Raw genomic sequence first — 24,070 nt, forward strand, 5'->3', positions numbered from 1 at the left:
TTGCAGCTCGATTGCAAGTGATTTTGAGACTTGTCTATTGCTATGTCACTTGCTGTTTGCGTGGAACGTTAATAAAACCTAAATGAGGATGTAAAATGATGTTTGGCCAGGCAGAAAGTCCAGTAAATTCTACGAATGGTCCATTGGTAGCCAAAGAGCGGTAGGACCTGATGTACACGACAGCTCCAATAGACGATCGGTCAGACTTTTTTTCAATAATGAAATCAAAAAAAGAGTTTGAAAATAGTAATGATTTTTTTGCGCCTTTGAATTCAAATTTTACCAAAGTAAAACTAAAAGGAAATTAGGACATTTTTTATGTATGTCTGTAAGATAAAAATATCATTTCAATGTGACCAAAAATATTATAATTTTTTAATTTTACAACTTTGGATTTACAATTAATGACTTTACAGTGAATTTCAAAATTTCAAAGTAATTTAATAGAGAAATAAGCTACAAAAAAAAGACAGATGATTTTCTTAACAATTTGACACAAAATGTATTACAGTGGCCTAAAACAAAAATAAAAAAAAATATAGGTTTCTCTCTCGAATGTGCTAATAACGGAGACTAATAACGGCACTAATAAACAGGGGAATAAAAAACGTACGTCCATTTTGCTTCAAATATTTAAATAATTAAAATTCTTCTTACAATTTCTAAAATAAATTGTTTAAACTTTCAGCTGATACAATTTCAATGTGGCATTAAAGTGTTGAACTTGGTAGCACAGCTTTCCTGACGACTGTACATTTTTTTTATACTCCATCCAACATTGTAAAGATTTTATGGATGTGTTTAGAAACATTTCACAGATATTTCTCTAGTTGTTAATTAAAAAAAAGGTCTTCATCTCAAAAAGAATTCCTTATATATTTAGAATGTTAAACACTAAAATATTTGTTATGGACAATAATTTTTAGTGTAGCAGAACAGATTTATTTTTTATTTATTTATTGTAATTAATAGGGCAGATTAGAAGGAGCGAATAACATCTGATTATGTTGGATATAAAAATGTAAAAAATGAATTGAATTATTCCTAGAATCTTGAACCGGCCTGAGGGCTAACTTGGTGCTACAACAGGACCGGGCAGTCTTAAATATGTTAAACACAGATGTTGGAGAGGTAGTCAGACCACATTTCTCAATGATGATGGTCCCACTTTTAATTGTATATTAGGTGTTCCCCACTAAATTGTATTTTACTTTTTCTTCTAAAAGGAAGAAATAAATTTACTCAAAATTAGATTCACTTTTATTTGAATAGAATAGTTATAAAGTCTAAGAATAGTTATATTTCTCGGCCATGTGAGAATTTATCGTTAAATCATCGTTTTAAATGTTGCAGCACAACTAATGATCGTAAAGAAATAGAAAAAAAATGGCTATTTAATCCAAAATTTAGATGCATCCGTCTCCGTCTACAAGAAAAGCCTGCTGAATTTAATAGTGCCCAAAAATTAAACCAACTTTATTAACCTTCTATTACTTCTCAATCATACTCACGTAAAATAAACATGAATATCCTCTAAAATAATGTTAGTTTGCAAGTTATTAGATGGTAATAGAATATTAAATAAAATTTTATGCGCTGCTTAACGAAGTGGCTAAAAATTAGAATAAAAACTTGATAACTCTAATAATAACAAAACTTTCAGAACTTGGTATTAAATCCAACGAAGAAAATAATACTTCTTAAATAACTACTTTCAAGAATTACTTGTGGCAATCAACAAATGCGACCCAATTAAAATTAGGTTGTAAGATCAGGTAAATTGTTACCCTAGTGCTGCTATGTATCTCTACACTCCTGCTTTAGATTATGCTACAATATTTTCTTAAAAAATTATAAAGAAAACAGAAAAATAAACTATCTGAGTCCATCACATGAAATGTTTTGGTTAAATAATTGCCAAATTTAGGACAAGCGGATCTAGCCACATTTTTTATCTCTTCGAAAAGTTGCCTGATTCAAATCTTACAACCAGCTTTTCTCATCTTTATTTTGTTTTACGAAGTTCATGGTCAAAGAATCCTGTATTATATTAAATTTGTGGAAACACTCTCTACAAATTTATATCTACGAATCAACTGTTCAAGATGTGGGTTACGGTTCAACAATTTGAATGCATGAAATTCGGTGTATTCGACGGTAGAGAGCATTATGAAACAAGTAACTTTTTAAACTTTTAGAGTTTGTTGGTTTATCTAATAATTTTAGGCACTACTACAAGACTATTTTTAGACATAATGACCAAGAAGTTATAACAAAAATAAAAAAGATTTTTTAAAGTAATTTTATTTTAAGTGTAACACACATCAAACCAATAAAGTCTGTGCTTTATTTTATACATAAAATAAACCATATGAGTTTTGTTTTTTTCAACTCATTTATTAATCTTAATGTTCGTTACTTTCTTCCGAACGAACTTAGTGACCCAGAAATTTAAATCTTCATTAGTAACCTTCGAACTAAGTCGGACACTTACTGCTTCATAAGCCTTGTGGTTGGTAGACTGTTTCCCTCCATACAGTTCCTCAACGGTTTCTTTTCTTTGGAGATAATTTCATTTCATCCGCTGCCCTATTACTAAGATATGAAGCCTCTGAGCCGGTATCAATTCTTTTTCTGACTTGCCTATGGAAATCATCGTATCGTAAATTTTGTGTCTTTTTTGTTTAGGTTTGCAAAGGACTTTACTAACGTCAAATTAGAAATATTACTTCATTAGATATTACTTCATTTTGAGAGATTACTTCATTTTGTTCTGGATTTCTTGCACATCTGCATTCTTGATTTCAAGTGAAGGATCATAACGTTCACGCGTCGTTTTTTTCATGAGCTGTAATTCTTTCTTTTGTTGAGTATTTACTCAAATCTGGAGATCAAGATAGTCTTTTTACTCTTAGCTATATTATTTGGAAAAAGTGTATTCCAGATTAATGGGGAAAGATTGAAATTGTTCCCTTTATTACCTTTAGTAGTGTCTCTAGTAGAGTCTCTTGTGTAATGTTCTGGCAATTAGAAAAAACTTTTCCAGCTAATCATATCTACGAAGTCTCCGATTCTAAATTTGTTTTACAACAGTTGTATGACATTTGTCGACGATATTGAAAAGTCGGAGCGTTTACAGTTGCTGAAGTGCCTGACAGCATCAAACTGAGCAAGCTCGCAAAGTATTCCGGCGTACAACTGGTATGGGATGCGGAAGTAAGGTTCTGTCAGGTGAAGATTTTTGGGGGAACCTCAACCTTCTACGAAATGCTGCTTTGAAAATTTGTATCTTTTGGAGTGAAATCAGCTCCGCAAGAGCTATGGGAATCCAGTAGTCGAACCTCTTCAGATGGTCTTTGATTTTACTCTAATTGTTCTGCAACACTTTGTGGTGTAAATTTTTCAAAAGTTGGTAAGTCCTTTAATGCTCCTAATTCTTTATTAACGAACTCTTTAGCTGGATTTATAGTAGCCATTTTTAAGGTAGGATCGAATGCGGTTAAATCCTCACTTGACACAGAACTAGTCTCCGAACTGGATTCTAAAATTGAAACAGGCGCTTCAGTCATTAAACGACAAATTTTATCATCAACAATTTTATACCTGTCTTCTTTATCCACTGTTCCTTGTGATAATTTCATTTCAACTTTATGCATATCTTTCAAATGTTTCAATGGATAATAAAGATTCTTCTCGATTTCCAATTCTTCGTGATAGGAAGCACCAGGTGTTGATGGTGGGGTTGACGAAGGAGGAGTTTCTGGCGGTGGTACAGAACGAGGCAAAACTGGTTTTTTGGCCAAAGTAATTGGCTTTTCATAAGATTTTTTTATGCCACTTATCATCGATTCTACCTGAATGAGTCTATTTTTTGCTTTAACTGCTTTTTTCATTTCATCTTCTTGTTTTTTCTTTATGGCTTTATATTTATGTTTTAATTCTATCTCTGGAATTTCCTGGAGCATTTCTTTCAAATTAGTGTAGACTTCATCAATTTCTCTCCACATATCTTCTTCTGACATAAAGTCAGAATTATTTCCGGTAACTTCTTCATAAAAGTCCTTGAGTAAGGCAAGATTTTTCAAAACCTGCAAAATAAAACTCGTTAAATAATTAAAACTAAATAAACATAGCTGAAACAAGATTGGTCAAGCCAGGCTTCCTAACTTCTTTAATTTAGGGATTCATGAAATAACAACTGTGTTAAAGAAAGCATCAAGTTGGTATTGAATATGTGAGTTCTTTATGTAGCTTGTAAGTTGGTAACCAAAAAACTAAACGCTCGCCTTTTATTGATATAATCCACCAAAAGCTATCATTAAATACAGAACTAAAGATAATACCAATTAGGTATCACAAGAACCACATTTATTGAAAGTTGATATTTCTCAGCTAATAAAATATTTTCAATCAGTTTTCATGAGTTATTCAGTTTTAATTTCATTAGATGTACCGTCAATAAGAAACTGATCGTTGTAGAAATATACTGAAGTTCCTAGTTCTTGCCAAATAAAAAAAAAATTCTTAAGTCAAGAGGAGAACTACCGTTTGAAGAATAAAATTGGGTATTTAAAATCTGTTGAATTGAGGGTACAGATGAGACGTTTTCTTTAAGTTTAACCACTCTTCTCACACAGAACTGTAAAATGAATTAGCTGAACAAAGGTTACAAATAAAAGTTAAAAGTCACAAATAAAAATGGCACACATGTATTTATGAAATGGTAAAACGTTTTAAGTTAAGCTAAAGAAGAAACCAATTTTAGAAGATACCAATAAGCAAAAAAAAAAAATCCCTTCAGTAGGGTCTACATGGCCCTTACTTACATTACGTCCCAAAAAAATAAATCAAGTTTGAGATACATGCGTTTTTACCTCCTATGTTTGAAAATACAAAAATATGGTCTTCTAATGCATTTTAAATCTGATAAGTACTGTAGAAATACCAAATCATAAAAGAATTTGATTTAGCGCTTTCTCAAAATGATGACAATTACAGAGGTACTGTAAAATACATCTATGACGATAAATAAACTATAATCGTTAATATAAAGAATTTTAATTGGGGATTTACCTCTTTAGAAACGATCAAGTCTTTGCACATTTTCTTTACATCTTTATATATAGAGCGTAATCTGTCTTGAGTTGCTTTTTTCTCATGGCCCTCTTTGATAGCCTTTTGTAGATCCTTCTCCAGTTGTTTTCTGTGTTTAAACAATCTTCTTTCCACTTTCCTAAATTAAAAAAAAAATTACTTTTGGCAAAATATTTTATAATTTAAAAGATCGATTTTTAGAAATAAATATGTACATTATAAGAAGTTAATCATTTAACTGTTGCCTGCAAGCAGTATGATGAGGCAGTACTAAATTGGGCCCATTATCTGTAAACTGTAACAAAGCTTTATTCGAAAGACCATTTTTTTTATATTTCTAACTGTTACATTCTTATATTTCAATCAGAATTCTATTTTTTACAGCATAACACCCAATTGTAAATACTGTAAATTGTAAGCTTGAACGATTGAATTTAGTTAACCGATGTTCTACAACACCTGGATAAGTCCAGATTAAGTAGGATGTAATAAAACTTAAAAATTAAGTTACCTTCGAGCTTGCACTAGTGGACCTGCTTGAAGTTTCAAATCTCTGATCATTGTAGCCTTTTCTAAATTTCCCAAGTACATAGCTTTTAGTAAATTGATAACTTCTTGAACATCTTTGAACTGAATTTTAGTTGGGCCACAGTTCTCATACTGAGTTATAAACTTTTTTAACACTTCTTCCATGCTACTGTCGCTTTCTCCATAATTTAAGTATCTACAATGATAAATTAAATAGAAATAAATTAATTTGAAATTGTGTAAAAAATCATTACTTGCGAAAATAATTCAGAACAAATAATTACTCTGCAACTTTAATAATAAAATTGTCAACATTATTTTTATTTTCTTCACTCCAAATTTCTTTCTCTTTTGCGTATTCTTCTAACCATGTTCTTGAACTAATTTCAAGTAAGAAATTTTTGTACTGCAGAGCATTATCGATTTCATCTGACTTTCTATGTATTGCATCTTTTATTATACCCATTTTCTTCGAAACCTCTCTAAGCAAAAAAAAAAAGAAAGAAAGAGAATGAATAATTAAAAACTATTGATTGATCTTGCAGCATTGTCATTTCTAGTAGGTGTTATAAAATATAATTGGCTAACTCTATTTGACGAAAATAGCTCAGAATATTGTCGATTAATTTTTACGTATACTTGCGAATTTTATGTTAACAACTTTGCATATTACTCTGTTGTGAATATTTTTCTAGGACACATTTCTGGTGATTTACTGTCAATTATTTCCGCACCATTAGAATTTGGAAAAAAAAGAAAAGTAACTTTCACTAACTCTTAACCAATCGTCAATATCCTGCGCTATTAAAATAAAACTAAGAGTCCTCAGGATGAGGTAGAAGCTAGGGTAATATATATTTTTTTAATTTATCTATTTTTTTTTTTAATAACACCCCAACGTTTCAATGAACATTCCTTTCAGGTGGCAATTTTTTTAGCTAGAAAAAAAAGAGTCTATTGACGTTCACGCTATGCAGGTCCGGCGCCCGGCTTACCCAGGCAAGTGCCGGAGCCCACATCGCTTCTAGTGGCCCCTGGCACTTGCCACCTCGAATGGAAGACCATGAAAGGAGTGGAAAAAACAGAATTCTCGTCTAGTTAACCGGAAAGATAGAAATTTCTTCTTCAATGAATTGAAATTAAAACAGAGGTGGAATGTATATGCAAGGAAGCCTGAATTTTGAGTTATAATTGCAAAATTAATGACTCGTCTAGTTTGACTGGAAATATTAGGATTTCTGCTTCAGTGTATTAATAATAAGCCAGAGGTGGAATGTATACACAGGGTAGCCCAAATTCGAATTACTACAGAAAATTGAATGGAAAAATTTCTCTTCTAAAACAAATGAAGGAGAAAGATTACAAAAGAATGAAGAAAGAAATCTCAATCTTTCTAATCAAACTAGTCAAAAATTTCCTATTTTTCTATTAATTTTGCAAATGTAACTTCGAATGCGGGCTACCCTGTGTTCCACATTCCACCTATGGCTTAGTAATTATATGTAATATATAAAGCATAAATCTCAATCGTTGCAGTAAAAGTAAAAGAGAATTCCTTTTTTTTCCATTAATTTTACAATTGGAACTTCAAATTCGGGCTACCCTGCGTGTACAATTTACGTCTGGCTTATTTATTAAAAAACTGAAGCAGAAATCTCAATCTTTCTAGTCAATCTAGAGGATAAGAAGGATTAATAAGAAAATATTTATAAAATATCAGAAATTCATGGAAGATGAATGAATATCGGAAGGAAAGGACTAAATACATGACTAAGAATTATTCATTCACAGTCAAGGTAAGCAAGACAACTGCTTTAAAAATCTTAGCTGTCTTTTATAAAGTAACATATGTATGTATATTGATATACATATTTATTTATATCAACTTGTACTTTTCAACTTATTTATATAAACAACAAAAGATGCGGTCGTAATCGTTAAAAAAAAAAAAATTATTAGATAGTTTAAAAGATAACTTTTTTTTTTAAAGTAAAAGTCCTGACTGATATACTGCATTCATTTAGTGATTTTATGAAGAGTTGGGTTGATAATGAAATTTTAATCATTGTTTCCTAGTCCAAACACACTTAAGTTGATGTTTTTAGCCTTGAATATTACTGAATAATGAGGAAACATCAATTAAGATCGTGATTATGTTGTAGCCGGAAGTTTTCTCTTTTATTTCTCCGAAGTTCAGTTCATGTAAATGAATACAAATTTGATTTTTTTTTTTTTTTATGATATCACCCAACGAATGTTTGCAAAACGTTGGAATATAAAACCTTATAACCTTATAAAGACAAACTAAAAAGTTATACTTATGTTCTGCTTCTATTGTTTCTCGATCATTTTTTATTTTTTTAAAATTTTCTTCAAGGGCCACAGCTTCTTTTTGTTGATCAGCTAAAAAAAGGTCCATCAATTTCTTCATATCTCTTGATTCTTGAACAGCATCTTCTAACACAGTGGTCTGGATTTTAGTTTGATCTTCGTCTTGTTTAATAATATCACACATGAAACCTTGTTCTAAATTTTGTATGAAGCGATATCTACATCCGGCTATGAACTCTCTTTTATTGAATTTTTCCTTAACCGGACGGCCACGAACCAAAGTGAAGAAATCAGGTATTGTATCAACAAGTCCACTCGGTATCGGCAAGTCTTCCACCTTGTTAATAAATTTAAGATGAGATTAATTGTCATAATATCCTAATTTTTTTATTTTGCCAAATTAGAAAACTGTGTTTATTAATTATCCACATTTTATTTACATTTTTACCTGCAATCTTTCCCTAATGTTTTGCTTTTCTTTCCATTTTTCCGTTGGCCTCATATAACCTTTAGTTGGTCCATTTTCCTTGTTTCTTGTACCATCAGTTAAATATCCAACGGTGCCTCCTTTTGTAACAGATCTATGACTGATTCTATCCAACCAACTCACCTATTTTAAAATCGTTAATCATGAAATACAATTTGTAATTATTGTAATCAGATGATATAAATAAGAAGGCAGTATACTTTTCTTTAGAGAATTTTGCTTGCAACCTACATCACAAACTAACTCTCGATTCTTGCGTTTACTAGGCCCTGCAGAAGGTTTCAGGGTAAAATTATAAAAATAAATGAACACCCTCGCTACGTTCCCTTGACGCAATTATCAGAATTCTAACGGACTAATTATTTTACTCTAATACTGAATTTTACTAAAAATAAAAAACTAAAAGAGGAGGGACCCTGTAACAATAAATGTGCTTAGTTAACTTTCCATTAAATTCGAACATGTGGATTCAATTCTAGAGTGACTTCTAATGCCGTCAAAACGCCATAAAAGGATTTTTTTTATGTAAAATGATTTAAAATAAAAGTGATTGTTCTTTTTTATAAGATTGTTAAAATTCGTAGAATTTCTTTTCAAAAGAAATTATAAAAATGTAGACGCTGTTTTGCAAATTTGTTCCAGTTACACTATTTTCTTTGAAATTTTTAGAAATATTTTTAATCTGCTAAATATTAAAAGTAGTGAAACTGCACATTACTAATAAAAAAAATAAATAAATAAATAAAGAGAAACGCTCGTTTCAGCCTCCTGAGAACTCCTAAATTAGCCTGTGAAGTTTAAAGTGGTAGACATTTAGTTAGGCAAAGAGAGTGCGAGGTTTAAAGATTTCTTCGATCGTTGAAGAAAATCGCGAAAACTGAAATTCGTACTTCTAGTTGACTTATTTTTGCTAAAACGATCTAAGATCTTACAGAAACAACACTGTAGAATAACGGTAAAGGATTGGCTTTGCCTAAAAAATAGTAGAACAAGGTGAAAGATAAGGAAGCAGGAAATGGTCTACTGCAAAAAATCATACGGAAACTAGTCTAGGAGACTAGAATTTTCCTTCAAAGAGGACAGATCACCGATGCAAGCTACAAACGAGCTAAGATGGTGGACGGCACGTTCAAAGGATGAACCTTGGTTATGGCGAAATGTATTCTAAGTATGAGTGGTCCAGGTCAAGGAAAATAGCCAAGACCGGAAAGAGGAAGGAGACAGTCATGGAGAAAGAAATGTCTAATCATAGTCTAAGGCTTATGATAGTTGAATGTTCTCTTTCGAACTTACAACTTAGTTTTGTGAAGAATCAAGAAGATGTTATGAATGAGAATATAATAAAACTGAATTTGATTTCGCAAAGGTGGATTTTTCTCAAACATCATTCGCAAGCCCAAAACCTGCAGTATCTATCTCTAATAGCCATTGGATTGCCGAAATCATGAAAGGGAATTAAAAGTACTGGACTTTCGGGAGCACAAATTCTTGTTCCCTGTAAATAAGATTTATCCTATGAAAGTTTAGCCCTTGAGGTTAGTTAATGGATTATGAATGATTTAAGGGATCTTGGGAAGATGATTGTAGACATGCATCCAGTAAAAAGATCTTCCGAGAACGCTCACCATATGTTCAACTTAAAGTTGATTCGGCTGTTTATTTGTTCAACAATATACGGTTTAAGTTTGAAGTTGATGTTATTCAAAAGGACAACTTTATGAAGCTGTCTCTGACGGATTTGAAAAGGTAACGACATTAACTGGTTTAACGGCAACCATTGTGAAAATCAAGTATAAGATTGGCAAAAATCGAAAGAGATTTATGGTATTTTATTGGGTTAAGATACGCCTAAGAGCGCCCTTTTTTAAATATCGACAGTTTTGCATTCTTTGTTTCTGAGAATAAAAAAAAAATTGAAAAAAAAAAAATTACTTCCACTACTTCCATGGTGGACAGCTAGTGAATGTTGGGCAACCTCTTCATTCACACCACAGAGTGTTGGATTGTGGATGAGCAATAAGACATTGTAGAGACAAAACGTGATATTTTAAACAGATATTCATCTTAGCTAAAAATGTTTTTAACTATCTTTTCTAATTATCTTAACCCATCAATTCAATTCAACTGTTTGCTCAACAAAACTGCCAACCCACTTGACGACTAAACGAGGGCTGACCGCATTTATAATTTATTTATAAGGCCAGTAATGAAATCATCTATTTTGAGAATCGTCAGCAGATGGGCGATCTCCCTCATTTCTACCTCTTCAAACTTGTTAATTAAATAGAGGATTGCTCTATTTCAGGCCAGCTCTACGATTGACTACCGACTGATATTTTATTTGAATTAATTTTGTTTAGTTTTCTAACTACTTTATTTAAACTTGCATTAATACAAAAACTAAATAAAGTTATCGCTGTATTAAAAAAGTTGTTGATACACTATGAACTATTGGGGTCTTCTCTTCGCTATTGTAGAGCTTTTAAAGTGAGTGTGGGGATGACTGCGGAGAAGTGTTACATAACAAGATCAGAGGGTGTTGAGGGGGAAACGTTACCAGATTATGATCTTTCTCTGCCAGTGAGGGTTGTTTTTTTTTCTATAAAAGACCTGAAAGAGGCTATGAAGGGTACGGTGCTACAAGGGTAAATATTACTGATTACTACGAGTAAAATATCAACATGGTTTTAAAACAATATTAAGTTTGTAGAATTCAAATAACAAAATTAGATCAACCATTACAATTTTTCCATTAAGAGACTGTATTCGGATTAAAAACATTAATTAATTAATCTCCAAAAAAACGTCTTGAGATTTATTCAAGAAAAGTTTAGTTGGCAAATTGAGTCCAAATAATTCAAACCTTTTTAATTCTAGGTTTGACCTTCTTCGTTTTCATCGCCTTCTTTACAATTCTCTCAATATCATTTCGTGCTTTCTGTCTTTCTTCTTCTGTGGCAAGTACCATTGTTCCTAAAAGTATTATTTAAAAAATAAATAATTTCCCTAAAAGTACATAAAGTTTTAAAAAATATATATTGTAGTGTTTTCTTCAAATTTTATTACAACTTTTGCCAAGAAAGATCAGTGTAGTAGAGCGCAAGTGCATGTCTTGTTTTTAATGTTTCAAAAATAGGCTTACTTTTGCCATGGTCACTCTTTACTGAACCCTCCGTCTTCGAACTTTCCGACTGCATATCAATACTTCTTGTTGGCGACATCTTTAGTTAATTTCTAAAACACAACTTATAGTAATTGATAGACTTTAAAAGATCAAATACACTTACAAGAAAATAGTCTAAAAAAGATTTTGGCTGAATACAAAATCCTGTAACAAATTATTTAAATTAAATTTTTGAAAAAATAAACTATTCACAAACAACTACTAAATTTGGAAGTTCTCTTAGTATTAAAGATAATAAATAGATTTTCTCACGCAATTGTGTACGACATTCTTCATTTTTTATTATTCTGCTTCATTTTTTAATTGAAAATACACTGATATATTCAAGCTTTCAAATTAGGTATTTGCAGTTGATTTTGATCACTAAAAAGTTTCAATGATTTCACTCAGAACACTGAAAAGGCCAATGACCTTAGGTATTGATGCGGCTTAAATTAAAAATAAAATAACAAAATCAAGATTTCACATGTCTTTCTACATATTATGAAGTTACATATCTACATATCTTTAAGTCTATAATTTAACAGATATAACAGTAATTTTTAGCTTATATCATTGGGTACATTTTTTTTATCATTGAATGTGCAGCTTTATTAGTTTTTGATTGGAACCACCTTCTGGCTGAGAAGGTGCCCATTACTGGACAGCCAGTGAGAGAAGTAGAGCAGAAAGACGTAGGCGCACAATCAATGGACTCATTATCCCAACCTGGAATCATTAAGCCCACTAGTTGAGTCAACAAATTTTTGATGAAGAATGAAAGTAAATTTTCCAAACAAAATTTTTCTTGAATTTTATCAAAACGCAAATAATTAAAAGGTTTACTGATAAGATGTATGCTATTTTTGGTTTCTAATAAAATTTGAAGCACCTATATTACTTCTTTAAAAAATGAGGATAGCATTCTTTGAAAGTCTTGTAAGTTCTTAATGTTGTAAGATGGGATCAGATTCATTCTACAGTTTTAAGATGTAAAACAAAAATTCAAACTTTTCATTTTTGGGACTATTATAGTCAAAGGATCTGCTGATGAGTCGTACATTTTTCTAAATAATGAATTCAGTGAAAACTTTTGTTGGTTTTCCAAAATAAATTTGGGTCATAATATATAGTGCATAATACAATTTTAAGTGTAAATTCTGAGGTATACACTTTTCTTGCTGATGGCGCCTTCCTCAAATTAGATTTATTCTCAAAACTCAAAAAAATATAACATAAAAATATATTATCAGAAGATGCACTATTTTTATTCAGTTGTTTAGTTTATCTAATTTTGTATTGGATTTTATTTATGATATTTTATCTTGAACAGATAAATAATTGTTTTGGGTCACCATCTGAGGTTGTTGGCGCCCAGAGTTTTTTTCAGTGCACTCTCTGACTCTGAATAGGTTCTCTCTTTACTGAGTACTCCTAGGTTGATAAATTTAACAAAGGTTGCTGGATTCGATTTCACACGGAAATCTCACTACTGAGGTAATCACTTCTTTAGAGAGTAATTGCCTTTTTTTTCTTCATAATACACAAACCTGTCAGTTGTGTAAAGTCTATGTCATTAGAGTTCAATATGAAAAAGAACTTTGTAATTCAATTTTTGAGATCAGTTTATTCTTTTAATTACTGGCTTTTGAAAAATAAATAAATAAAATCTCTAATTCAAAAGATATACTTTTACATTTCAGAATAAACTGAATGTATGTTTTGTAGAAATGAGTACAGTTCAGACATGTAACTTAAAAGTTCACTTGCAAACTAGATTATACATAAACAACACATATTTGTTGTGACCCAGAATTATTTACTTCTTCTATCCCGAAAAACAATTATTTAGTTTGTTATTTTAATCAACTTAGAGTACCAGTTGAAATAACTAAGCTCCTTAGGATCAAATTTCATTTAAGCATCTTACAAAACCATTTTAGATGCAAGCTCAAATTATATAAGAGCTATTCCGACGCGAAGGTTACACATATGTACTTATGACCTAACAAATGCTTAAAATTTGGAAAGACATGGTACAGAATCAGAGAATCGAACACAAATTTAGTCAATTTTACAAGAAGAGGGCAGAGAAGAATTTTGGAAAGAGTATAAGATTAGTAAAATTGACCCAGCTTGTCCAATTGTTTGCATGGTCTAAACTTATGAGATTCTTGATTGAGCTTCTTCTAGTGGTTTTATGGAAAATGTTAGCTTTTACCAACTAAACTAAAGTGAGTCACACTTCCACTGGTCTCCTATCGTTTGTTTTTATCAAAACTTTTCGATCAGCAACATTTTAATTAGGAGTTTGGACATTTCTTAATATTGCGAAAATTGTTTTTAATAAAGTTGACTTCTATTTCATTAACCTGGGTGTCATGATGGCTAAGTTGGATGTTTATTTGAAGTTGCTTTACAGCTTTTTACTTTACATCATTTTTCTGCGATCCAATTTGAAAAAACTAAAATCTTCAATAATTTATTAACGAAATCAACAAAATTTGAATGAATTATCAATAAATTAACGAAAACAACAATATTTACGTAATACATTCAAGTTTATTTAAGCAAAGGAAATGTTATTTAAAGTTAATGTATTAGGTGTTAAGTTGAGAGGAAAACTGTTGATTATTCAAAAAGAAGAACTCAAGTCCAGTAGCTGTTATTCCAGTAGAATAATATTACCGATTCAAGTATGATAGTTGTGTGAGCATGTAGTAGAGACATTACATTAAAAAAACGAACACACCAATATGTTACTAAATGAATACAAATTGTAAATAGCATTCTTATACAAGTAGACAATATGTACACAAGTGTTATTCTTTCTATAACTGAACATACTAATTTTAGTTTTATATTCTATAAAGTTCGTTACAACAAAAATTAGCTTAACACGTTGTTAGTTTTAATGAACAAAATAACAAAGCTTATTAAATTTACAGTTAATGCAGAGAACAATCAAGAAAAATTTAACTATTCTTATTTTGGAGTTTCACTCTTGAAAATTAAAACTAGTTGATTTAAATCATATAATACCATTACATTATAATATTTCTTACAAAGCTCAAGAATTACAAATGTTAAGGATGATTTTATTAACTAGCATCTTTTTCTAGAGCATGAAAAAAGTATCCTGCAGCTAATCTATGTATTTTGTTGTGGATTGAATGTGGATTACTTTAATGGAAAGAGGCCTGGAAAGAGGAAAGACCTCTCGAACGTTTGTTCTTGAAGGAAGTTCGTCAAGATTGATCTAATATGAGCTTTAGTACTCTCTCATTTCAGAAGATAAAATTAACCATGATTTAAATTCATTTCTCAAATTGGGTATACCCATCTGCGTTCTTTCATTAGAAGTTATACTGATTCAAATATTGTGGGCCAACGTTACAACTAAAACTGGATAAAACTAAAAGTTAAACTTAAAATGTACTTAGCGATTAGGCAGAGAGTATAAGTCAGAATATACATCTATATATATTGGAAATTAGTTGTAGGATTAAGAAAATTTAAAAGGACATAAAACCAGTTAATCTGTAAATAAAAATGGTTTTTGCAACAGTTGTTCTATGATAGTTGTTGGGTTGAATGGTTGCATTAACTATGAGAGAGGTTTGTTTGAACGGCAGTCATGTTTAGAGAGAAGAAGGCAGCAGTACGAACTAAAAATAGAGTCAACTAATATATAAGGCAACCAACCATATTCCTTTATGGCGGTCTCAGCCCTCTTCGCCACCTTTATCTCTCACATCTGCTAAAGTAAAAGAATACATATATATTCCTTTGGCTTTTATTAACCAGCAGCTACTACAATAACATTATTAAATCCAGGCGTGGGCTAAACTTTCAGAGTTACTCTCAAGCTGTTAGGTTTTAAAATTGTAAAATTATTATTAGTTAACAATCAATTAGGAATCTTCTTAGTCGCAAGAAAATGACAAACTTCGCAATAATTAGTTCAACATTAATTCAAAGAATCCTTTAACACAATTTTATTTCTTGTATGTCATAGTTCACTAATAACCTCTGAATTTTAATAATCTAATAGGATGCTCATAGAGAAGTCCGTTTATGAAGTTGCAAAAGAGGAAAGAAATAACGTATAACTGAAAATTAAGTAGCGGATTGTGAAACCACCAGGAAATTGTGAAGCATTCGGAATCATAACTTCTAAGAAGGCATGTCAGCAAGCCTACTTGCAAAAGTCAGCCCTCATTTGGACATATCCATATCGTATTATTACTACTATTACTCATTATGTTGGCATCCATATTTCCGAGCATCGCCGACCTCAGCATTGTGAAATATCATTACAGACATCTTTGTTGAGTGAGCTGTCGTAGACTTGTAGGGAAAGAAAATCTAAGGGCCAGTGACTAACCGATGGTGTATGGTAGTTTACACTTTTTTTTCTATTTTAATGATTCTTCTGTTAAACTCATAATTTTTCATCTTCACGCTTACATTTTGTTATAAATAAATAAAAATAATAACAATAAACATAAATTATTCTATTTTGTTTCTTGAATGTTTTAAGGATCCGGCTGAAAATGGTTGAAGAGGAACCAGATTTTTAAGTTAAAAGTTCACATTCTTATAAAGCTATGCACACAAAAAAGTAAAACCAAATTCTATAAATATTAAATGCAACAGGCCTACTTAAGAACCTGTGTAGAGAAACTAGGTCGAGTCCTGAATTGATGGTGGTATCCATTGACGTTGAGAGAAATCTTTGTTTATGATTCATGCGCAATATCTTGTTTACATTTTCTTAAAGATTGTCTTCCTGCGCTAATGTGTGAACTTCATATAACAAGTAATTTAACGAAATTTGTGCTATTTCTCAAAAGTCTAACATACTTTTTTATATTTATTTTAGAGGCATCAATATTATTAAAAATAGATAAATAATTTATAATTGAATAATAATAATTGAAACTTTAATTAGGTCCGCGTTACTGCAGGATTCCCTAATTAAGTAGCCCGATGTTTTTTCTTTTCTGATTGGTTACGGATTTTCTTCCATCACAACATTTGGTGTAAGAAACCAATATTTGGCATGGTTGCGAAGCAGGAGAAGTAAGTCCAAAACTAGTTCCCCAAACATTAGTGAATAAGCAAGTGATAGGTAATATTAAAATAGACAATAAATGGATAATAATATTCAATTGGGGTACACGGGTTCAACCTAAATTCTTCATCACAAGCTACCAGACCTTAAATTTGATCTCATATTCCAAGCATTTAGAGACCAATAGAGGCAACAGGTATGAGGATCATTTTTTAAAAATATCTTGGGAACAGCAATGCCCATCAAGGAATCTAGCCAGTAATCTGATAGTTGCGAGTGAAAGACTTATTCTTATTCGCTATTCTAATATCAAATAGCATTTTGTTTACATAAGTATTGTAGGTGTCTCTGTGCAGTTTCCGGTAAAATCTTAAAAATTAGTGGATTATTTGGTTACTTACGATTTACTTTTTAACGTAAAAATACTGGTTAAAATAAATGATACATATATAAATATATGAAGTATTTACACATTATTTATACCAATACTTCCAGCATATGTTGCAAATTTTGCTACAGTAATGTGTGGCTCAATCCCTCTTCAAAGTACCATCAAGACGACAAGAAATCTTATTAATCGTCGGCATACAATGTGCATTCGTAAACGTCTAGTTCAGTGCCCCTCTTGATTAATAATTTACGAATTTTTATGTTACTTCCCATTATTTAAATTTTATGCATGTTTTTTAGCTCTTTCCTTCCTACTTTCTTTTAAGTGGTACCCAGTTTATTCCTTTGCATTTTGGCCAATTTCTTCCTATTTTTTTTTTCTCTCTTAAATCTAAAGTTCGTCATTATGAAATAGGTTTCATTTATCAATCTGAAATAACTTAATATATTGTTTGGCGGTTAATTAATGAATTCTGAAGTTTAAAAATGGCTTTTGTACAAGTGAACAGAATAGTCAGTCCAAAATTAACTATTCCACTGCGGGAAGGATTGTCCATTGTGACTGATGAGGAACTCCTAAAGAATCTGTAGTGTTAATGTCCAGACCTTTATATTAATAATAATAATAACAACATTAACAATAAAAGGCGGACAAAAGAGAGATTTCTTTTCAATTGTGTTGTAAAAAGGTAGTGGCGGCTATTTTGTAGCAATTCTTTGTCCAGACTTCACATGACGACGTCACATATCATGTCACGGGTATGTCATTTGACGTCAGAGCACTTGATCGATGACAATGGCCACCGTTCTATTATACGTATTAGTAGAGTCTTTAACAGAGCCGCTCGCCATGCAGATGCCGTAATTCTTTGAACTTTAATTTCACAAACAATAATACTAAAAAATCAACTCACAAGTTATTCATGCAAAGAAATTATTGGCGTCCAAGTCCAAGAAGATCTTGATATTCAGAATTATAACTTGCTCATTTGGGAAGACGATTTATATCATACATTGAAAACGCTATAATTTATTTCATAAATTGTTACTACTTTAGGTCTAAATGTTTTAGTCATTACCATCCATCTTGGATGGCATTAAAGTCTAGTGGCAGAAATTAGCGGGAAGGGTTCGTTGGTGTAACGAATAGTGAATCCAGTCTGCTGACTGCCTTCTTTCAAAACATTCCTGAAGAGACTAGTTCCTATATCTGAGCCAGTACATCTGCGTGCGTTGTGGAGAGGGGTTGTGTTAAGGAACGGAGTGCTTTTTTTTAACTGCCAGCTATTTCCTAGGATTCCCTTGGAGAGGCTAGGTAGTTATCTGGTGTTGAAGGGAAATGCATTTTATTTAGCATCCGTCCAGTTTCTTTTAATTTGGTGAAGTCTTCTTCAGAATATCTTGGGGAGCACTGGTGATGAAGCGTATGTTGGTGCAGCGTGTGGTGATCTCCTGCTGTAGGAAGAGAGTCTAAGATTCATCAGATCTGTTTTAGACGCATTTAGAGTATTCTTTTTACTGATAAATAAAAAAACAGTTGATGGAGGGAATCTAAGCACGGTTAAATACCTCTGCTTTAGTAAAGAAGCAAAATTCTATGTCAACATTAGTGCACAAATAAATCTCTAAATATTTTGAAAATGCTTGTTCTTTATTAATCTGAAAACTTTTTGGCGTGCCAAACGGAATAAAAGATATAAACTGGTGTGCCAAAGGGCAGATAAAGGTGACGGATCACTGGTCCACTAGTATAATCTCCCAGGGCAAGAATGCTCTTGCGTACCACTGCCACAATAGCTGTTTACTCCTTCTTCATGTACAACTGCAGGGTATTGACGCTTTTGGCGGTAATAAGCTGTTAGGTTCACTCAACAATTTTGGCAGACCAAATACAGTGAAAAGTGAGAATCCTTTAGGATGTTTACTAATAACCATGGACCGAAAGTCTGTTTATAATAATTATAAACAATTATTGTTTTCATAAAAAAGTTTTGTATACGTTTAAATGTTCTTGTAGAGAGCAGTGGAATTATATAAAGGAAGATTGCCCAATTAGCTAGCAAAATTAAACGTTATAAAAGTTAGGAATTGTAAATAAACTTCAAGAGAGAATTATTAGCAGAATCCGTAACACCCATATTATTTTGCAGATGAAAAAGAAAATTGATATAAATCTTATATTCTGCGCATAAACATAAATTAGAACTGAATGTGTTCAAATATAAACTAGATTTAGGTCAGATGTTTGTGATGAAATCCAACACACAGAATTTCTTTGATGAAATTCACTTAATTAGACAAATACGTGATAATTATCTTTGAATATACATATGCATTTATTTTAGCAAGGAAATTAAAAATAAAGATGCGTATTAAGTTCTTTCTTAATACGGGAAAACAGTGACTTCAGTTTGCCAAAGTTAACGCTTGGTCGCAGGTAAATAAAAGTGGGCGTCACCTGTGTTTAGAGGTTGTGCGACTCTTTGTCAGTCTACTTTCTCCGTTAGCTGGTTCCCTCGTGGCTTGCCACGTGAAAGTTCACCTTGATGTGCGTTTGTGTAGGATGATGAGGTGAGTAGTGGCAAAAATCAGCCAAGAGCTGCTATAAACAGGTGCAAACAGCTCTTCTCTTCTCTAGTTTTATTGATAATAAATGTGCTAATTAAATGACTTGGGAATATTCAAATGAACTTCTCCGCCTTAATATTTGATGTTCTTCCCGTTTAGGATTTCATTTTAATGTCCTTGATTTCAAAATAATAAAAACTGTATATATAAGTAAAGGATATATCTTAACTTTCTTTTATCTGCCTTTTATAAGAAAAATAAAATGAGGAAATAGTGAAAAATCTTTCAATTAACACTGAAAAGGTTTCACCTTGAATTCATTTCCATGGTGACAATCTCAGATGTGAATCTCATTCACCATACTGAATTGCAGACGAACAAAACGGTTTAAAAGTGTGCTTTTGTCGCCATAAGTCTAGTGGAAACTGTATCGATCTATAAAGGAGAAATCGTGAAATAAAACTGAGCATATGTAGTCAGATAGACAAAACTATCTATATTTTCTAACAACGAGTTCATTCTAAGATTGTAAGGCCTTGGTACGTAATATTACTCGGATCTCAGATTATTGAAGAAGGTTAATTATCTGCACTTTATTTTACTGGCACTAGTTCTACTCCACTAGTTTAAAACAAATCAAGCCTCATACCGTACAGTACTTGTTTCTACCACAGTAAAGAACAGATTGACTGTCTGCCCAATAGTTTCTAGATGCTTCGATTTTCTGTAATCTTTATAAAATCGAAGTATTTATTGTACTCATAAATGATCTAAATCTCTCCCCTCTCTCTTCGCGGCCGCTTTATATAACATTCGCACTACACAATTTCAGACTGGAGTTGTGACTAACTGGATGTGCTACTGGAAAGCTGCCAACAAATTAGTTTTTTATATCGGAATCGAGACCAGAAAGTACAGTTTGCCAATAACTCTAAAAAATCTTACTTAACTTTAATTTTATTCTGTATAGAGAATTTTACAGCGTTTTAGAATTTGATACAAAAAATAAAATCACGCCAGGAGAAGAGTCCATGGTGTAATTACAATAATTAAGGTTTATCTTTTAGTTACTGTAATTTGTTTTTAATTATTAGTAAAACAAATAAAGGTTATACAAAGGTTATATTTGGTGTTGGATTAAACAAGTACGAGATTAAAATTTCACCTAACAATGCGAGGTAATTTTTTAAGGCCCACGATGTTCTAAAATAAAGTGAAAATCTAAAAAAATTGTTATGAAGAAAATAGCGCTTATGGGAGATCGAGGCAATACCGTACACACAATTCCCTCGTTAACCCTTCATACTACTGAAGAGTATACACGTGGCCCAGTGCCTTCTCCTGGGGGCTAGTGGGCCTGAATAAACGCGATGACTAGTTCCGGTGACGTTTAGAAGCTCTCCGTGTCACGTAATGTAAACTGATCCCAATAATGAAAACCTTAAAAAGAGCATTCCAGATTGTGATGTTGTGGATCTTATCAATCAAATCATGTTTGCAAATTTAAGGAAGTTTGCGTGAAATCTTGCCTGTTTCACCTAATTGCTCATCTTTTCAAAGAGTTTGACAACTCTTGTCTAGATTTCTACTTTTTCTATCTCTGTCATCTACTTTTATGGCCAGGGATGAAATTAACATAAAGGGTAGTCTTCGTTTGGAAAATGGATGGTAAAATACAAGGGAAAATCACCGAAATGGCTTCAACTTCTTCTATATTTCTACTTTTTCCGTCTCTGTCACTAACCCTTAATGGTCAGGGCTAAAATAAACATAAAGGGTAGCCTACATTCAGAAAATGGATGGTAAAATACAAGGAAAAAACACTGAGTTGGCTTCCAGTTCGTCTAGATTTTTAAAGCATTCTTGGATGTGATTTAATGAATCATTCCTATCTAATCAACTTTGATGTGACCCACGTGAATCTTGCCTGCTGCACCAAATGGCCCGTGTTTTTATTGAGTTTGACACCTCTGCTTTATTATATTAAAATTTAACTTAAGCAGCAACTTTGCGACCTACGAATAGGTGCGTCAGATCTCTGCTTGCCTCAGTCTGGAAGACTGACCAATAGACTTAAGAATTCTGCTTCCTAACTAATCTTCTCTTGGATCTGACGCCTATTTCGCAAAAGAATCTAGGTGAGCTGACAAAAACATTTCGAAGTAGCAATAACAATATTTTCATGATTAGGCCATGAGAACGGGCATGTATATTTTGGCCAGCCAACTCTCACATTAACTAAACACACAATGTAGAATGTATGTGACTTTATTGAACTAGGAAATTTGTATGCAATTCACTGAATTTCTCTTACTTAAAGTAAATTTTTGGAATTGGAAAATTCTCACATATTATTAAACAACAAACTTATACCTATTTAAAATTAAGCATTATCAAATTGCTTATAAATTATCTAGGAATCTGGGAGCGAATAGTTTTAAAGGAAGTATTTTACGAAGAATACAATATTTTTAAAGTACTTTCAAAGCAATGGAAATGGAAAAGTACGTAAATAATAGAATGCTGGTTCTATTCATTCCATTTCCGTACGAGAGAGAGGTCTTGAAGTTCAACTCCAGATTAATTACTGCAGTTAACAATGGATTCAGGAAATAAGTGAGAGATTATGAAAAATATCAAGAGATTCTATCTGTACATTTCTAGATGTGTTTTTATTTTTTTTTTTCCTTAAGTATATCTTTCTCCAACCTCTGGTATTTTTCCAGACATCCAAATCTACCTTGCGTCGAGGCAGTAAGCTAGTGCTTTGGAATTTTCACCATCTTATAACAGAATCTACAGGAGTCTTCCTGTTCCAGGCCTAGCATTACGTACATAAGTTAGTTATTTGAATTATAAGTTATTGTTAGAGTTATTACAGCATTAGTTACTGCGTGGTTAAAATGGCAACTACATTGAAGAATCATTATTTAGTACCACTTAGTCGAGTAAGCAGACTTCGAGAGTGAATATTTCAGGGCAGATTATTTGCACATCTTACTATCAAAAAGGAATCAAACGCAATATTATTGATCTATTCAGATATGAAGGTGAAAATTACCACAGATACAACAGGTTTGGTTTTCACAGTCAAGAGTTGTATGTGGCAAGGTGATCTTTTGTCGCTTATTCTTTTTTTTTTTACTGCTACTTGGGAGAAGTTTTTCTAGCTCTAGAATGCAATAGTAGTGCAATCAAAATAGCTAGTGCCTTCCTAATGAATCCACTCTTTACTGATGTTCCAAAATCACTGAATTAGAAAGGACAAATTGTAGAAATGATTTTATACATATTTACTTTCTCTCGCTAGGTGAAGAAAGTGAGGCGATCGCGTCATTACAAAAGTGTATAAAATGTTATTTTATCTCATATTTGTATTTAATTTATACCATAAAAGAGGTCACTAGAGAACAGTTATTATTATTAAATCTTCCTTATTTAAAAGGATCAAATTAACTGGATTAGATATAAACGGAATAGTGGAATATCTAAATCTGCAAAAGATATCATAATTAATGAAAACAATAAAGCTATAGATTTAAATTATTCTTTAATGAGGTCATAAACGATAACTACTGTGATTATTTTTCTCAGAGAATGACTCAAAATTACAACATGTGAGTTATTAGTGTTCATTAAATTAAGAAATGCTATTAATCAATGTAAAGTCCTTAATTACCATAAATATTAGTGAAAATTTGTGGCAAAAATTTCACGTGACTGATTGAATTCTTAATTATTGAAGAACCTAGTGTGGTCTTGAAGAAAAATCTTGTGGATTGATGAAGTTTGCTCTACACTTGTTCCAATTAAATCTCTCTGGTTTTAAGCAATATTTCTTCCTTTCTCTAATTAAATGTTTTACTTATTGTATGTTGAAACATAGTGTGTTGAAATAGTCAAAATATTGTTATTTATTTTATAGTGTGAAAAAATAAATAAAACTGAATAACTACTGCTTTGAGAATTCTTAGTAACTTGCCGGCTGTTACAATTATTTTGAAATTATTTATCAGTTATATTTAAATTAATGTTTTCTAAAATGAAATCTAGTTATTTGAACAAAACGTTTTATTCACACTTGCGTATGTTTCTGGGAAAGTACATCTTTCATTACAAGTATAGCATCAAGTATTAAAAAATTGACTGAATCATCATTGCTTTCAAATTACAGTTTTAATCACCGAGAGGGCATGGCCAAAAAGCTAATCCAGAACGATCTGTAAAATCTATTGTGATTCTATAGCGTGTCAAATTTTACAATTGCAATGTAAAAAAGTGTAACGATAAATGGAGAGAACTGAGCGAATGAATTGCTTGATAAAGTTTGAATATGTAACGCTACAATTTTACTTCAATCAATCTGTGCAGACCTTTTGTGAATGTTGTCAGAGTTTAAGAGTTAAATACAAATATGACTGTTATGGTATCG

General features: G+C 31.7%; 1 protein-coding gene across 3 annotated transcripts in view; it reads right to left on the bottom strand.

Annotated features, from left to right (window-relative positions):
• Positions 1-1,310: 1,310 nt before the first annotated feature.
• The window catches only part of LOC141460599 (uncharacterized), a 47,784-nt gene continuing 25,024 nt past the window's right edge, over positions 1,311-24,070 (bottom strand). For 2 of the 3 annotated variants that reach the window (XM_074140771.1, XM_074140780.1), the window contains exons 2-7: positions 8,402-8,563; positions 7,941-8,290; positions 5,907-6,104; positions 5,606-5,818; positions 5,074-5,233; positions 1,311-4,088 (exon numbers count right to left, since the gene is read on the bottom strand). In XM_074140771.1, coding sequence (XP_073996872.1) covers positions 3,363-4,088; positions 5,074-5,233; positions 5,606-5,818; positions 5,907-6,104; positions 7,941-8,290; positions 8,402-8,563 — 1,809 coding nt within the window. In that variant the 3' untranslated portion in view covers positions 1,311-3,362. Of the gene's footprint in view, positions 4,089-5,073; positions 5,234-5,605; positions 5,819-5,906; positions 6,105-7,940; positions 8,291-8,401; positions 8,564-11,303; positions 11,414-11,582; positions 12,264-24,070 lie in introns of those variants that run through there. The other variant, XM_074140770.1, reaches the window with a different exon arrangement.

Source organism: Rhodnius prolixus, unplaced genomic scaffold (assembly GCF_049639745.1).
Source record: "Rhodnius prolixus isolate KJV_2025 unplaced genomic scaffold, Rpr scaffold_1, whole genome shotgun sequence".
Classification (NCBI taxonomy): Eukaryota; Metazoa; Arthropoda; class Insecta; order Hemiptera; family Reduviidae; genus Rhodnius; species Rhodnius prolixus.